Source organism: Saccostrea cucullata, unplaced genomic scaffold (assembly GCF_032062105.1).
Source record: "Saccostrea cucullata isolate Sc308-1 unplaced genomic scaffold, CSIRO_AGI_Scuc_v1 ctg270, whole genome shotgun sequence".
NCBI lineage: Eukaryota > Metazoa > Mollusca > Bivalvia > Ostreida > Ostreidae > Saccostrea > Saccostrea cuccullata.
In genome coordinates this window covers 347872-366287 of record NW_026932876.1, presented here as the reverse complement: position 1 = coordinate 366287, position 18416 = coordinate 347872, and the positions used below count along the sequence as shown (strand labels likewise).

At 34.1% G+C, this 18416-nt stretch overlaps 1 protein-coding gene across 1 annotated transcript; it reads right to left on the bottom strand.

The window, feature by feature from the left end:
* Window positions 1–296: 296 nt before the first annotated feature.
* Window positions 297–17629, bottom strand: LOC134236379 (cytosolic carboxypeptidase 1-like). Its single transcript, XM_062718541.1, has 25 exons — window positions 17471–17629; window positions 12401–12478; window positions 12061–12194; window positions 11714–11737; window positions 11201–11268; window positions 10952–11018; window positions 10497–10643; window positions 10253–10384; window positions 9950–10081; window positions 9532–9678; window positions 8331–8546; window positions 7862–7983; window positions 7640–7738; window positions 6782–7488; window positions 6520–6666; window positions 6014–6101; window positions 5726–5882; window positions 5107–5493; window positions 4551–4622; window positions 4323–4431; window positions 3832–3841; window positions 3427–3600; window positions 2930–3109; window positions 2495–2652; window positions 297–1217 (listed from the first exon to the last, which is right to left on the bottom strand). The coding sequence occupies exons 2-25, from the start codon at window positions 12415–12417 to the stop codon at window positions 1070–1072; spliced, it is 3642 nt and encodes a 1213-aa protein (XP_062574525.1). The 5' UTR covers window positions 12418–12478; window positions 17471–17629; the 3' UTR covers window positions 297–1069.
* Window positions 17630–18416: the final 787 nt, after the last annotated feature.

The window sequence follows — 18416 nt, the reverse complement described above, 5'->3', positions numbered from 1 at the left end:
TGTCAACATATTTTTTTTTTCGGAGAGCTACAGTTCTGCAGCTAAAAATACATTTACTATGATAAACAATGAAGCTTCATTGAGGCATTTAGGCCAAAACAAATTAATCAATAGTTTCTCAGGCACCGCCGCATCAGTTCAAAAACAGCCGCATTGATCAATTTTATTGACATATTGAAAAGGGAAATAACTCAATTTTCTATTTTTCTAAGTTGAAAAAGAAAATCGAGTTATTCCCCTGTTCATAAATGCTAAGAAAGACGTTTTTATTAGAAAAACAATATATTTCTTCTAAATATAAAGTGTTTTATCAGTTAACTTTTAAATAAATGTTTGGAATAACATTATTTAAAGTTGAATGCATATTATAACTAATTTCAGAGAATAAAACTTAAGAATTAGTAGATATTATGATTTTACTGCACAAATGACTTACAAAAAAAAAGTTGTAAAACCTGCTTCCCAAAAAAAAAAAAAAAAAAAAAAGAAGCCTGCCTGCCGCATTGAATTTTGAATTTTTTGGCCTGAGAAACTATTAATTAATTTTTTTTTGGCCTCATCTTGGAATCTCTACTGCACACAATAGATAACAAAAGAGACTACTTACTGAATGCATTTAAAAGAATTAAATCAGCTGTCAGATATATTTCCTAAGTTAAAATTTGAATTCAAATATCACCAATGCTGAAGACTTATTAATAATTACATGTATGTGAAATAAAAATTCATAAAAAAAAAACAACCTATGTTATATGAAGTTACCTCTGTGAAAAACAAAAAACTGACTCAATACATGTACACTGTATATGGTGATCAATAAGCAATTGATTGCCATAAATGCAAACACAAACAGATCTCTATCTTCTTTCTTTTGGTAGCTACCTTGTTTGACATCACGGATATCTCTTTTTTCCCTACATAACAACCTTTATGAATCTCCATTCTATGACAATCTCTATGTCCATTGTATACATTTTACTAATCACTAATCACAAGCCTTAAGCACTCATTTAGGTTTAATTCCACCATAATTCCACCCTTCTCTGGATCCATTCAGAATCTTCTTTGTTTAATTCCTGTCATCATCATAAGTTTCATCTTCCTCGTACATTTCATCTTCATCATCCTCATCATATTCCTCATCCTCAGCCCCGTAAAGGATTTGTTCATCAGGGAGGTTTATATCTTCATCAGCCTCTGCCAGCAATTCATCGGAGCTATCAATAGATTACAATTATTTAATTTTAGTTGTAACACGTCATTTGATTGGGTAAAAAATATAATCCATTTCGTATAACAAAAGTTGCCTATGTCACAATGAGTTTTGTAAAAAGCGTATTACTCTGCTTGATGTTACTTTTAAAATATGCTCAATATGAAGCATAAAATTTTCTCATTGTCAACAACGAAATTAAATTATAAGGAATGAAGCTTATTTCTATTTATGTTATACAATATAACATAACATTGGGCAGTTTATGCTTTTTATTAACCGCTTTGTGGTTTATAAAGTGTAAACTGTCCCAAGTTATGTTATATTGTATAACATAAATTGAAATATGCTTCATTCCTTAATTAACTTGTGAATAACATCAGCTATCTGTGTAACACATTATTTACGAACCAAATGTAAAAGCTGCTAAAAATTCTGATTTTATGAAAATAATGGTTTTATAAACATGATCTTGAATTTTCCAAGGTGACCCTGATCTAAAAACCACATCACAGCCTTTAGTCATAAGCACTCTTAGTGTCAAATTCCAATTAGTCTCCCTTTAAAAGTTCTAGGTAGGACGCAGATAAATCACTGTGTTTTCAGGGATGTTGAACTTGCTAGAATAACCCTGAGTCATGGTCAATAAATACCCCCTAGATCATATGCAACATAAGCCACTAATGCTTTTCATCATAAGATTGCCCAACACAGAAATTAAACATTTTTTTGAGCAATTTTAAACTTGATCAAATGATACCGCATGGTTCAACATCTTGACATTTCCTTCAAGTCAATGCAATATGAATTGCCAAATTTTCTCTAAAGGGAAATTATAAACTGTGCAAGAATCATATAATTTCTTTGACTCTAGACTTAACGGAATGACATTCAGTAAAGATCATGACAAACCTTCAGATCTTTTACAATTTTTCTGTCAGTGTCCTTCAACTTGTCAGAATGGTTTTGGGTCAAGGTCATGACAAGCCCTCGGGTCACATACTCTTAATCTAAATAAGAGCTTCTTCATTACAAAGGCATAGCCCTAACATGATTGCACAGACAAACAGGGTTACCCAACATACTCCCAAAACTCTGTTTGCAGTAGGTTTGACAAGAGTTTCAAGCAGAAAAGTACATAAATTAATTTGCTACCACATGCCAGCAATGGCATCACTACTGAAAAACTGAGGTATTGATAGATTTGTAGTAAGACAGGTGACTTAATCAAGGACATCCTAACCCTGCTAAGTCTCAGGTAAATAATAACAGTACACATACCCAGATTCTTGAGTGGGCTCATTAGAGGAGGGTCCTCCCTCCATGAATGGGAGGGACACTGCTTGATCCTTTCCCGAGTGTCTGGTCTTCAGTCTCAGTAGTCCCTCACAAAACTTCTGTCCCATCTCCTCCAACATAAAGGTAGAAATATGCTGGTCCTGTAAAGGTCAAATCATAATACATGTATACAGATACTAGTACTCTGAATTAATACTAATACTATTTGTTGCTGACCATTCTTCTACAAACTTAGCTGTCTGTTTCTCAACATGAACATCTTATCAGATAAGTTGCCCTTTTCCATTTCTAGCATTATACCACTCTCTCACAATTCACTGTTAGTGATTTACTGAAGAGTAGAAAACTACATCAAAGAAATATGATAATGGAAATGACATTATCGCAACACTGAAATATAACTAATTAGATTCCGACCTTGAATTTTCCGTCCTTGTCAATGCCACAGTATGAGCTTTCCATAGTATAACTGCGTATAACACCAATCTGTCGCCACACCACCACACGAGCAGTGGTTTCCTTTGCTTTCTCTACTACAAAGCTACAATTCTGCCATGAAAACACGGGTGAGGTCAGATGAAGGATTCTGGGTAATGTCTGGAAAAAAGAAAACTTTTCAGTAAACAGTAAACCTCAACAACTTTATTACTTGACACATTTATAAATCATTATCATTTTTAAGATTAACACTAAAGTTATGTTGATGGAATTCACTCCATAAACAGGGTCAATCAATCAATTTTTGTGCCTATAGTTACTGCAGTATATAAAAATGAACTAATTAACACACAGAGAGAAAAAACTTTAATATCCAAAAATTTACACACATTTCATAACACAAGCAATGGACAAGAACTGATCACAGCCGTTAACCAAGAACCTTGAGTGACCTAAAAATAAGCCATGAAGTTTACCTTAAATGAATTATCCTCTGTCTTATTTCCTGTGCATGCTGGATTTTTGGTGTCATTCTGTATGTAGGACAGGGTGGGACAGCAGCCATAAATAAAAATGTTCTTTCTTCTGGAATGACCATGGTAGTCACAGAAAACCTGAAAATCAGAGGCCAGATGCAGAAGGCAGACAAACTATATGTTGAAATATTTCAATGGGATTTTATTCCTTTTATTTAAACTAATGGAAAGCTATATATAGTTATTTTCTACGAATGCTACATGTTGAATTTTCATCAGAGTTCACTTGTTTTACATGCTTACCATAGGAACTTACCTAAAATTTTGTGTAGCCTATCATTTGTATACATTTTTTTTTACAATTAATTTAACCAGAGTAAAAGTATACTGTATTGATTTCGTTACGGTATTAAACCTGCTTTGCATAAATCGGCACTGCATGATTCTAAATAATCCTTTCACATAAATGACAATTTTTCACTGATGTAGCAAGAGCATACATTTTTAAAGAATAGTTTAGGAAAAGAGACTGTTTAATTTTTTAAATGTTATATGTAATAACAAAGAAGGAAAAGTATTAAATGCTTCCCGTTCGTTTCACATGCGAAACAATCTACGGCTAACGTAACGTAACGTAAATGACGAGTTTAGGACAAGGGTTGTCCATTAGTGTTTTAGTCTTTCTTTATAAGATGTTGATGAATTTTCATCTTCTGTTCAGTTTTATCTTCTGCTGCGGTTGAACATCTGGTAGATATATAGGACTGTAAAGGGTTGTATATAGCTAATCTGTGACTGTAATATATAGGTAATATCAAAATGTTAGTAATTCTTCAGCAATCAGAGTTTCTCTCTTTAAATTACAGGCAAAACATGAGAGCACAAAGTCACTTTACCATCCATTGATGACACCATCAGGATTTAGCATGGGGACAATCTTAAAGATGTAGGTCTCTCTCAGTAGCTGGGCTGCAGGTCTCTTGCTCAACAGGAAATCTATTGTGCCTGCAGAACCAGAATCCATATAGATTATACATGTATTATGCATTTCTTCTTTGATTTCATATAGAAATACAGGTGCCATATAAGTGTCATGCTCTGCAGGTTAAAATGTCTCAAGTTACCTTTCATGACCCAGCTAGAGTTACTTTCTCCTGGATGAACTCTTCCTGATAGAAATATGTATGGTCTACTTCCTGTGACAAAAAGTAAGTACAAAAATTAACTTATGTTATATATCTGTAACATGTAATGCTATTTCAAATATGTCATCAAAAAGTGAGCTTTAGTTACTAAAGCAAAGTGGATGTTTATGATGTTCTGACAGAAATTCTCTTTTTTTAAATTAATATGTGATCCTTCAACAGTCTTGCTCAGCTGTTTGGCCTGTAGTATGAGTGACACTAACTGGACTGTTATACTTACTGGAGTCATAAACAAGTCCAATTATGGGTGGATTTTCATGAAATTTATAGGAACTATGTGTTTTTATCTGAAGTTATTTTATCCGAGAGATTTTTTAAAAATTTGCTTCCAGTGCCAAGTTAAGGGACGTGATTTGGGCTGAACCAATATACTAACTGAGGTTATCTACAAGTCCTTTCTCAGCGACTTGGGCTGTAATACTTACTGAGGTCATCCACAAAGTCCTTGCTCAGTGACTTGGGCTGTAATACTTACTGAGGTCATCCACAAAGTCCTTGCTCAGTGACTTGGGCTGGGCTGTAATGGTGAGGACAGGGACCCCGTTACCAGTGATTGTATTACAGAGGGTCTGTTTCCTGAAGAAGATCTGAGTATGGTCTAGATACTGCTCCCACAGGTTCAGATGGGTCTGTAGAGTGGTAAATGTGTAAGGATAGTGGTATGCTAGGTAACAGATGTCTTTGTCATGTTTGAAAGTCACAGTGAAGGTGGCAGTATAATAAGTCTTTCCCTTGACTCCCCCCGTTGCCTGGGCACTGCGAGTGAAGTGATTTTTATAGTAACAGATGGTGGAGCCCTTCCTAAACCAATATGGCTTTCCATCCATGGCTTCAGTCACAGAAAACATCACCGGTTTCATTCCTACAGATATAGGAGTCAAATCTAGCTTTTTTTTTTTTTTAATTGAATAAATCAATATTACAATTGTACATTTTCCCCCCACAAAATGAAGTTCTTCAAGAAAAATTTAAGTTTGTTAGTATGTATTAGTATATTACAATGTTTATAATGTTTAACAATTAGTAACAAAATTTTATTCCATCACTTTTCATAATAAATCTTCTAAGGATCCTTAAGAGTATCTGAAACCTACCAAAGTTAAACTGGCTGTTGAGTTTCTCACAGTTGACAATGTTAAACCTATAAGGCACATCAGCAATCATATTGCTGACCTCAAAATAGAACCACTGGTGGTGGTGATTGGTGTTCACATCTGGGTTTAAAATAAGGTCATACTCAAACTCTCGAACCTATAAACAGATACAGAAATAAGGTCAAACTCAAACTCTTGAACTTATAAATAGACATAGTAATAGGGTCATACTCAAACTGTTATTACAGTAATACAGCCAGGTTTACTGACAGTGCCTTGTGTTCTTACCCAGATGGCCTTCCTGAGATTGCCACTCTCAAACTGTGAATTAAAACGTAATGAAGCAGACCCACCAGCCTCAAGTCGACTTCCTATCCTGTTGATAAAAAAAACAGGTAACCTACATTTTAGGTAAAAAAAAATCATGCAGTGTGTACTGCAGGTGCCTTTTTTTTGTAAGTACTTGTTATTGCAAAATAGCCCTTAAGCAAAAACAATAATATGCCAGTTGAAAGTCAAATAAGAGATTTACATGGATTTCAGTGCCATAAAATAAGAGATGGTAATTTTATTTTCTAGTGGTGAACCAAGAATAAGCCATGAAAGCCAAAGACTTATTCCCAATGGGGTCCTTATACTTATATTTAAAACATTTTTCATTTCTGTTGGTTAGATGTTCCAATCTTTGACTCCATTAAAATTAAATGATTCATATTGTTGCTTTAACTACTGTTACAACAAAATCTGGTGGTGATCTAGTACAATATCTACTAGAACTAAGTTGACAGTGTTACCTCATCTGGTCCCTGTTACTGAGGTTAGAGTTAGATGGGGAGTAGGCACTAGAGGCCCGGGCTACCACGGTATCCACATCATACACCACGCGGTCTATAACATGTTCTGGGTGGATCATTCTGTCTATGTCCTCAAACACTTTCATCCTACAACAAAACATTTTCTTATAAATGTACTAAAAAATTTCATTCTTATCCTTAGAATTCACAAAGAATACTGTATACATTTTGTTCTATACCGAGTTGAGGAGTGTATACAAACCTCTGAACTCCAAATTTTCTGTGATACAGTCCCTCCAGACTAGGTGGGGATTTCCCTCCCACTAAGTCTGGATATGCCAGCTTCTCAAACCTGAAGACACTCTTGGTGGCACCAGCCAGTTCCTGGAATACGATGGGGCTGTGAAGGCACTGGTCCATCTCCTCCTCATCACTGCTGTACCCCTCCCGATCAAGGTCAAACTCCTTACTGGAGGAGGGGAATGGGGTGATACACAACGCATTACAGAACTCGGTCTCTGCTTCATTCAGCCTCACTCCTGTACTGGCTGGAGAAGACAAGGAGGAAGAACTCTTCTTCTTTTTGTCTTTTGCTATTTTCTTACTTCCTTTCTGCTTACGAAGTGAGGAGGAGGAACTGTTTGATTTTTGCAGCAGTTGTTTGGGTTTGGCACTGGGCGGGGCTTTGGCTGGTTGAGATAAGGGTCCGTCCAATGAGAACACACTGGTTCCGGTTTTAAGGTTGATGGCAGTGGCGGAGTCACACCGCGTAGCACCGTAAGACTCGTAGTCTGGTGTATCGTAATGTAAGGAGCTGTAGCCACTACTTTTAGAGCTGGAGTAACTGGAGGCTGTTGGCATTCTGACAGCAGTTTGTCTGGGCTCAGGCTCAGAAGGAACAGTTCCGTAGGAGTCTATGTTACCCGTGGGGATATAAATAGAAGCTGACGGCTCATCATCATCCTGGGGCTGAAATTTATATTTTCCTTATCAGAGCAAAGCTCACTGAACTGGTAAGGGATAACCTCAAAGAATTTATTTTCAGAAATTGAATCTGATTTAAACAGATAAATTGTTATGAAATACTGAAGTTTTAACTTCTTAAAACAATCAGACTGACCTCAATTTCAAACAGTTCTGGGAAGAAATTGTCGTACATTCTCAGGTCCTCTGGAGTTCTCTTGTATGGCTCTGGTGCTTCAGTGGCATCATCCTCAGCCTAAACACGGGAAATTCATATATAGTCAAAAGACAAACTGACATACCTCTGGTATAAGCTTTTCTATAATCTGTGGGAAATGGACTACTTAAGTCATTTTCAACATTTTATCTGTATTCCTACCTCTTCTGAATGGTCCTCTGTTTTGAACCTTTCATCATCGGAATCAATGTCGTCATCCTCCTCTAGTGAGCTGTTATCACTGTCCGGGGAGTTACCATTAAAACCATTGTCATTCAACCCATCTACAGATAAAAAGACTTGTCAGATAATAAGACTCAGGGATACAATCTATGAAACATGATATTCCTTATATTTTTTATATACTATACTGTACATCATTTTATATTCAAGAGAACTTAATTTTTCCATATAAATTATGCAAGAAAGTTTTCTCACAAATAATTCATGACTATATGTATGTATTTCACATCATAAAATTATTTGTATATGCTATTTGTAACAATAATCAAACTTTATGAAAATTTTGATTTGGTAAAAAATACTGTAATACATGTCACTATCTCAGAAAATAAGGCGACATTAAAATACGATGCTCTGTGATTTGTATGTTAAATAACTCCAATCTTACCTTGTCCTGTTGGATACAGGTCAGACTCGGGCAGTTCCTGGCAGTATGGACTCTGTAGATTGTCTAGGGGCAGTTTATTTCTGGGACAGCACTTCCTCATGATAACGCTGGCCAGAAGAATCAAGCTCTCCATCTCCCGACAATCTATCACCTCCAGGGCACTGTCATACAGGACCTGGATCCCATTAGCATCAGCCAGGGCCTTCCTCCCAGAGCCTAAAGGAGGGAGCAGTAACTCACTCAGGGCTTATAGTGTTTTATCTAAACCTATCTTATTCCACATATTCTCCAAGCTTAATTTAAGAGACTCAGTAAATTTTAGCTCTCCGACCAGTATGGATTCAGGAAGAATGAAAATCATATTCTACCTGAATACTACTTGAATAAAACTACCCCTACACTCCTCAACTGAAATTCTTTTCACTATTGACCTGATTACCAACTTAAAACTGCTGACAACTACTGTTTAGTAAATATCCTCTTCCTGCTATAACCAATGTTTTTGTAAATTACCTTAGTAAATACTTTACAGTCCCTAGAATAATTGCAATACATTCTCTCGTTAGTCACTTTCAAATGTACATTTTCAGTTTTGAGGATAAGAGATGGATAGGGGTTTTGGAATTTATAAATAGACATTGGACTTTGAGAGTGTTCTTTTTACACTGAATTATATTCATAAGCTCGAGTGAGCTCTAATGCATTTATCAATTGATATTGATCAATTCGTTTATAAGGTCTTGGACAATTTTTTTGCTTAGACAGATTGAATTGAGATGCTTTTATAATGGACATTTTAAAGATAGAGATTTTCATAAAGTGTATGCATTACATGCCTTTATTCTGGTTCATAATAATAGCAACTTACATAACTATTCAACACACTTCCAAAATAATCCAAGTGAAAAGAAAGTGTTAACACATTTCACTGAGCGAGTCATCAAAACAAAAGCCAGTGCTTAGTGACTTATGAAGATTGGTGATATTTTTCAGGATGTTTAGGATAGCTTTCAGTGACTTACGAAGATTGGTGACATTTTCAGGATGTTTAAGACAGTTTTTGTGACTTACAAAGATTGGTGATATTTTTCAGGATGTTTAGGATGGCTTTCAGTGACTTACGATGTTTAAGACAGTTTTTGTGACTTACAGGGATTGGTGATATTTTTCAGGATGTTTAGGATAGCTTTCAGTGACTTACGGAGATTGGTGATATTTTTCAGGATGTTTAGGATGGCTTTCCTGAGACTGACATGTCTGTGTTTGGTGTCCAGCTGGTGCCATTCATGGTACAGTGCCAATAGATGTGGGACGTGCTCCCCACCTATCGTTCTTGCTGCATTGTTCCCTGATAAAATATGTCTCTTCATCTTAACATTGCCAAGGTACCAAAGCTTCACAATATAGCATACAACAATTACACAATACTACATTTCTGACAGTTTTACAAAAGATTTACAGACACTAAAATCATGCATATCTTTTCTTCGAAGATACTTTGCAAAAAAATGAACCCCAAACATTAAGCAGTAACATGTACTGTGAAGCCTTTACAACTTTGATTTTTATACAACAGACTAAGTACAGTGAGCTGAGTACAGTGAGAGGGGGGTGTTTACTTGACTTGGTGAGGTTTGTCAGGATGTCCAGCGCCAGCTTCAGGATCGCTGTGTGTTTCCTCCCACATTGCTGGATCACGCGGAACATGGGAGGAATGGAGTTCTGCTTCCCCAGGTAGGAGGCATTCACACCTGTCACAAAAACAGAATTATATCAGTCTTAAAAATAAAAGAAGTTTTAATCAAATTCATAAAGGTATTGAAATACATGTACAAACTTTTACCGTTTCCTTTATCCTTAAAAATAACAAGCTTTATAAACACAGGTACATAAGAAGAAAATGATATAAAAGCCAGACTTACTATTGTTTGTGTAGGCTTTGAACACCTGTAGTAATGACTGAAGATTCTTAAAGTTGTACAGATTATTCTTGATCAAATTCAGAGTGATTAACAGGACCAAGTTAAGTCTTGCTTTGGTTGCAAATTTACGGTCTGAAATAATAGAGAATGAAAAGACAATCACTTTAATTTTTAAACAAAAAAAAATCAATTTACAGACAAATAAGAATTGATTAACACTGCTTTTAGAAGTTCCAATATTCACCTTTCTGGGAGAGTTTTCCCAGGATGTAGTGAGCCAGCATCATGGTTTCGTCGGTGGACATTTGGTCCTCAGCCTCTCTATAGACCAGCTGGAATAAAATGTTGGTGGCATTGGCACTCACTAGCACACTGGCTCGTTTACCAACCTCTGTGAAAAGAATGAAAGGCCATTAAAGCAAAAGAACAGCTAATGTTTAATATTATCTGTTATACAAAGATGTAGCTTTGTAATATATACAGCTCATACAGGAATTGGTCTGATTCTGATATGTCTTTTAAAATGAATAATTTGGTCATGTATCACTCTTTCTATTTTCAACTATTTTTTTTCTTAATTATCTAAAGTGTGACATTAATTATTTTCTTTGGTTCACCATTCTAACATTCAACTGGGTAATGTGACTGACCATATTTCTTCCATTTAAGAATATACTTTGTATATCTTTATTTACTCACGAGTTTTCCCTACAATTTCTGCTAAAATCTGTATTGTGTTCAAAAGTACAGCTCTGTCACTTGTGTTCTATATATATAAAAAAATACAAGATATATCTATATTCATTCACTGTCTGTATTTTCTTTACAAGTTAATTTAAAATGGCTTGTTTACACAAGAGATTACAAGTAATCTAGCAGTGAATATACATTACTTTGAAGTAATCATTAAACAAACATAAAAGCCTGAAAACTGATCATGATATTTACCTTTAAAGTAGCCAGAATTAGATCGATCCATCCCGAGTTCTTAATGACTGTGTCCCTGTGAGCTTTGTCTGTAGGAAATGCATTCCTCTCGTTAAATCAAGTGTTACAGAAACATGGCAATCAAGCATCTGATTAATGTGATTGTTTTAGTCCATATTTAATAAGTGTCAGAAATTCTTGTTAGTTCACCCTCTAGAAATCCGTATAGCCTATTACACTACCAAAACCATGCTCAAATATTAAAATTTCAACGTCAATCAAATGGCTTCATGTGTAGTAGTTTTTTCTTTTTCAACAATTTCCAAGGAATTATAAAAGCATTCTCCAAATAATGCCCAAAATATTATTATAACACCTGATACATGTAATGCAATTCTTATACAATATTAAATTTTTGGGCCTTTCAGATTTGTCAGAATTGTTGTCAAATTGACATATATTATGTAATGATAAAATGATGAAGTCACCTCTGTTGTCAATCAATTACTTACATGCATCAGAATCTGTACTTACCAGGACTCTGTATATTACCAGAGGCTAGAAAATAGATTTCTCTCTAATGTCGTTAACCTTTCAACCTTTATTCTCTTTTTTATGCCCACATGAAAAATGGTAAAGTTTTTAGAGAATAATTGATTTCCTTTATCCAAAACTCACTGATCTTAATTAACGAATGCTGATATGAAAAACAATGTCAAAACATACCAGTATATGAGTAAAAAAAAAGATACAGTTTGTTTGCTGATTACAACCCTTTTTTTGTAGTATTCATATTGGCACATGTCCATATTAAGTACAATTGTAACCTACATGTGGAATCCTTGGAGGAAACATATTTTATTTGTAAATTTAATGGCTACCTTGTGAGTTGAGAATCTGGTAGATTTTAGTAGTGACATATCTAATCGACTGTAGGTCCTCAGTGCTAGTCTGGTTTCTTGCCTGCTTGCCCCCGATCTTTTCCAATTGTTGAAACAATGTCTGCAGTCGAGACCTACCAAATTAAGCAAGTAACAGAATTTTATAATGATAAGCAGATGTACTGTATAATGTGTATAGATATATTCATTGATAAGTTAGAACAGAACTGAAATAGAATGTCCTAAAATTTATGTATCTTTTATGCAAAGATTGCATAATAACACATGCCAAACATAGAATCTGTTTCATCTAAAACAAGTAGAAATAGAGCTTACTTACCCTAAACTTCTGTCCATTGTGTATGTCTTTATAAGTATGTATTAAAAACTTTATAAGGTATCATTTCCTCATCAAGTCCTATAGCAAGAGAAAAGAAAATGAATTACTATAATTTTAACTTGTTGATATCTCAAGGTTTTTTAAGTGCAAGTTAGACAGGTACCACTAAAATCATTGTTACCATTATCTCTATATCTATATACAGACTGGGTATAAAACAGTCTATTCCTTATTGACTGCTGATGGAATTACATGAGATCAGAAATAAATTAATTGTTTATGTTACTATAACCAAAATGGGCATCAAAGAAGAGGAATCTGCATACATGAAAAGCGATCACTCTGATTAAGAAAAAAAAAATAATCAAACAACTGAGCGTATCACTTTAAAGGGATTTTAAATTCTTGTCTTGCAGAAATTGTTGGAGATTTTAAGTGTTCTGTCATGTGTTTAAATATTCCATACTAAAACTGGAAAACTAAAATATTTTGTTTGTTCTGAAATTCGAGTTACAGTTAAATGTGAGTTTTTACCCCACTGTAAAAACAAATCTGTAACTACTTTCCTCTCATCTTGGTTAGAATATTTGAGATTCACTAGTTTACAATAAAATACACTGTAATAATCATAGAATGAATAAAACATGCAAAAATGAGGATAAAAGTAAAAGGTTATTGGGAATGTCAAGGTCAAATACTCAAAGGGAAAATTGAACTAGAACTGTCCAAACGGGACAAAATACCCCCCGCTGGGTTTTTCAGAAGTAAGTTTTTCCATAAGAAAGATATGGACCAGACACGAATTATAAATTTTTTCTTCCAGTGACCTTGAACTTCCCCAAATGACCTTGGGTCAAGGTCATGACACACCCTTGGGTCATGGGCAATCTTTGTGTGAAATGAGAACCTACCAAGTTTATCCATAAGAAAGATATGGACCGGACACAAATTATGAATTTTACTTCCAATGACCTTGAACTTCCCCAAATGACCTTGGGTCAAGTTCAAGACAAACCCTCGGGTCATGGGCTATCTTTGTGTGAAATGAGAACCTACTCAGTTTATCCATCAGAAAGATATGGACCATACATGAATTATGAATTTTTTCTTCCAGTGACCTTGAACTTCCCCAAATGACATTGGGTCAAGGTCATGGCACTACCTTAGGTCATGGGCAATCTTTGTGTGAAATGACAACCTACCAAGTTTATCCATAAGAAAGATATGGACCAGACACGAAGTATGAAATTTTTCTTCTAGTGACCTTGAACTTCCCCAAATGGCCTTGGGTCAAGGTCATGACACACCCTTAGGTCATGGGCAATCTTTGTGTGAAATGAAAACCTACCAAGTTTATTTATAAGAAAGATATGGACACAGACACAATTTCCCCCAAATGACCTTGGGTCAAGGTCATGACACACCCTTAGGTCATGGGCAATCTTTGTGTGGAGTAGTAGATTCTAATGTCCCTCTGTAAGAAAGATATGGACCGGACACGATTGCACAGACAGACGGACAGCTAGACAGCTAGACAGACAGACGGACAAGGTGATTTCTATATACCCCCCCAAACTTCGTTTGCGGGGGGGGGGGGGGGGGGGGTATAAAAACAAATCATTTTAAAATTGAATTCATTTCTCAAAAATGTATTAAGTTTGATAAAAATATGCTGAAAATCATTGGAAAAGTCACTGTAATAGAGAAGACGAGGTTCTTACTCTGTTACACCCTCTCACCATGGCAACATGTATCTTTGTCTGTTTGTACAATGTGCACTGCAATGTCCAATTTTTCAAATTTGCTCGCTGTGCTTGCAGTTATATTAACTGCTGGGAAATTATTGAAGATATTTTCATTATATTTTATTCATTTATAACATACAAATTAATTAGGACAATTAAAATGTATTTCAGAGACATGTCTCTGGTATTATGATTTTATATTGTTCACCATTCCTGTGACCTTGACATCACTATTGCTTATTTTGCAATTACCTTGGTTTCAAAATAACTTTTCAAAATAACTTTATCATTCTTCATACACTGATACAAATTAGTAAGAACATTTGAAATGTTTCATAATTTTCTGATCTATACTTTGCCTATATGTCCTTGATCTTTACAAGATGTTTTTATCCTGACACGTTGATCCAAACATATTTTTTACAGCAGTACTGTTATCTGTGGTCTCATAATCCTTAGTGAAATGCATTCTCCACAAACTATGTTCTCACCGACTGATGGTAACAAATAACAAGACATTCCAAGAAAAAAATTAACTTGTCTTGATTTTAATGGATATATCACTGTATAAAGCACATAAATAGAAGACTAGGCCTCTGATCAAATACCTTTATTCTATATATTAAAAAATTATAAATTTTAGCTTTATTTGATATAACCAACTTAATCTTGTCCAACATTTACCTTAAATTTAAAGAGTAATCATTATTGTAACAAGAATCCCCCCACCCCAACAATTTAAAGTTTGTTTTCTGCCACAAAGCAAACGTGTTAGATGTCCGCTCTACATATAAAACATGGTTAATTCAGTCATAGGATGTTCCACCCTTTTGTTCATAACCAAAAGAAAATTCCTGACCACCGACCTTTCATTTTGGAGAAATTTTACAGGAAACAAACATTTCTTTTAAGCTTTCAACATTTTTGAATAAACATCGCACTGTTCAAAGTTGATGTGGTAATTTGACATACATACAATATCATGTGACATCAGACTCTACAAATCAAATGACACGTGCTGTTTGATAGTACGGGGTGAAACGATACGCCTCTCCTTCACAGTTCGATACGTATTGTAAAATTTGGTCTCGGTTCGGTTATTTTCGATATGATACATTTTGATGGAAGGAAACAAAGTCAACTGTTGTGAAACAAAGTCAACTGTTGTTTTATGCATCCTTTTACTTAATCTAGTCAATTAATTTATGTGCAAAATGGATAGAATAAATCAATTTAATTGATTTGACTGTTAAAAATTATTTTACAAACTTTTAAGTCCACAAAAATTTACGATTTTTAACTAATTATACAGAGAAGCATGTTTAAACCTTATGCCAAACCCGACTGAATGATGATCCCGACCGAAAAAACGAACCAAACCGAAAGTAGAGATTTTGAACCATGTATAGAACCAAGAAAAAATACTGCGGTGAACCGTTTCACTCCTATCTGACAGGACCAATCTATCTAAAGTAAAACTGAATAAGAATCTGTGCTTGCCCTAAAGGTCGCACTGTCAACATAAGGTAAATGCAAACTGTGACACAAGGTCAAGGTCAAAGGGAAAGTGTGAGTCAGAAATTATGAAAATATTAATAAGTTGGTCTTAAAATTTGTGTCCCTGTAGGATTTTTTAAATTTTAATGTGAAATGTCCTTTCTTACAATTCGTAGAACACTGCAAAAAGTGATACAATTGAAGAGAATGGAAATATATTTTAGCTGGTATTGGTATCGAGTTGCAGTATAGAACTTGCAACCATAGACATGGCTTTTATATGTCTCTGTTGCAATACACATCGGGAATTATACTTACTGTTGATGCGAACATAATTTGAACAGGTGTAGGAAAATCACTATATTTAGCTATATAGCTAAATCTACCTATATATAGCTTTATTTACCTATATAATATAGCTTTATTTAGCTATTTCAGAGTAAATTTATGTTTTAAGAAAAGCAGACAAAAAGTTACATAATGAGGCAGTATTAGTTTTCAACTTTGAAATGGACTGAAAACAATTAACCAAAAACCCACTTTTAAAAATGTTTCTCCTTTTGTGCAATTGCAATCAAAGATCTCAAAGTTTTGGGGCTACGTATAACAGTTTATATGTGATTAAACTTGCAGAGATTTTTTACTGGATGGTAAATTCCAGGTGAGGGAGGAGCTTATTTTGTACAGGTGTGAATGCCTTGGGGGCTAGCAGTCTACCTGTGGTCATCTGTCTCCTAATCCCTATACACAGGAAGTGATTTAATACACAGTGAAATACCTCTGGTGTCAAACTTTACCTGTGTTGGGGATTTTGAGTTAATTTGAAAATTAGTAGTAAAAGGGTTTTTCAATCATATATTGATTTATTTTGATTGTTTGAAAACATCCCTACACACTTAATTAATAACATCTTTACTTTAGGTTTACCATTTAGCATATTAAAATTAAAATTGAAATTCCATTTGAAAAAAAAGTTTTATGTACCAAAGGTTATTTTTTTTAATGCATGTTATGTTATAATCCTTTCAAATACTAAAGGTACATGTATATTTAATTCACATGTAATTTAAAATTCTCATAGTAATACAGTTTCTGTATACTATGTTCAGTAATCATCAAAGGATCAAACGTTAATGAGAAGGTCACCACGAGTCCCAAACAAAAATGTACAGGGTATACACAGAGACCAGTAAGTAAATGTCAATCAGACTCCAGCATCCAATGATGTACCTTCATGCACTTGATTGACAGGGCTACCCAGACCAGGTATTTTTGAAGGCGGTGCTTAAAAATCTCTGCCTTTAAGCAGCTACTTTAGTCTTTAACAAAGAAAAGCAGTTTTGGTCAACACGATAATTGCAGGTTTGGTAATAATTCAGCACAAAGCAATGCAAACACACTTAGTAATGCCTTATCGCACTTCCAGTGGGGGAACAGCTATCCAAACAATAAAGGTGCATTTTTTGATTAAAAAGTTTTTAAAAGAGGCATTGTTTTTACTATCTATGCCCTAGGTTGTTTTTATCAAACCTTTCTAAAAAAAAATATCAGCCATAATTTTCATGCGACATTTTGTCTGCTTTTCATAAAACAGAAACTTATTCTAAAATACCGAAATAGAGCTACATAGGTAAATTAAGCTACATAGCTAAATATAGTGATTTTTCTGGACCTGTTGAACAGACTTTCATACAAAATTTATAAAATCAGCTGTAATGTTATTATGTGTAATCTTCGCTACCAAAGAATTGCAGTAAATTGTAAAAAGTGTTATATTGCACACTCAAGCCAACAGTCAAGAGAATTTAATTTACAATGAATTACTTACAGTAATAATACGTGTTTAATTACTCAATCCAACTTTGTCAGACATGTTGTTTTTTCAGTTGTCACGATGAGGGCGCCACTTGCATTTGAAGACAGGTTGTGTCATGAATTATTCGTTATAGAATTTATTTTCTCTTATTTCGTTTTTTATTAATCCGGTGTGTTTTTGATTTACATTTTTTCCTTTAGATTGTATATTTTGTAAATTAAATCATTGATGAGAGTGTTTTATTTGATTTATTAACTATTAATTCAAAATACCATTTTCCCTATTTTTTCTTTAGTTCATGTCAAGTAAGTAAGTAAGTAAGTAAGTAAATTTTATTTAAAGTCGGCATTGTATACATACATAACAATAAACATGAGCTCTGTAGAGCTCTTTAACCGACTATCACAGTTAAAATATCACAGAAAGACGTTTACACATAGATTATCATGCAAAAACACATGTACATATATACACATACAAAAATTATGACAGATAAAATGAATTTTAAGAATTTAACAAATTTTAAGAATTTATAGTTTCTTTAGAATAAGTTAAAGAAAAATAGACAACTTGAAAAGCAATATGATTGCATTAAGAGAAACAAAAATAAATATAACGTGAGTATTATAAATAAATAAATAAAAGTCATATGATAGTACATGTAATAAAATTAAGCACTAAGTTCAATTCATAAATTCAGATAAAAATAACTAATTGTATTATTAATAATATTAAAAATAAATAAATAAATAAAAACCCTGATAAATGAATAAATTTGAAAGTTTAGGAAATTTAAATTCACACAGACATAGCTAAACCAAATTGAGAACGAAGGAAAGAATAAAAAATAAAAATAAATAATAATAATAATTTTTAAGTAATTTATGTTCCTCATCAATACACATCCTGCCTAGTGATTGGGTCAGTCCCTACCTACAGGCAAGATATGCATATTGTG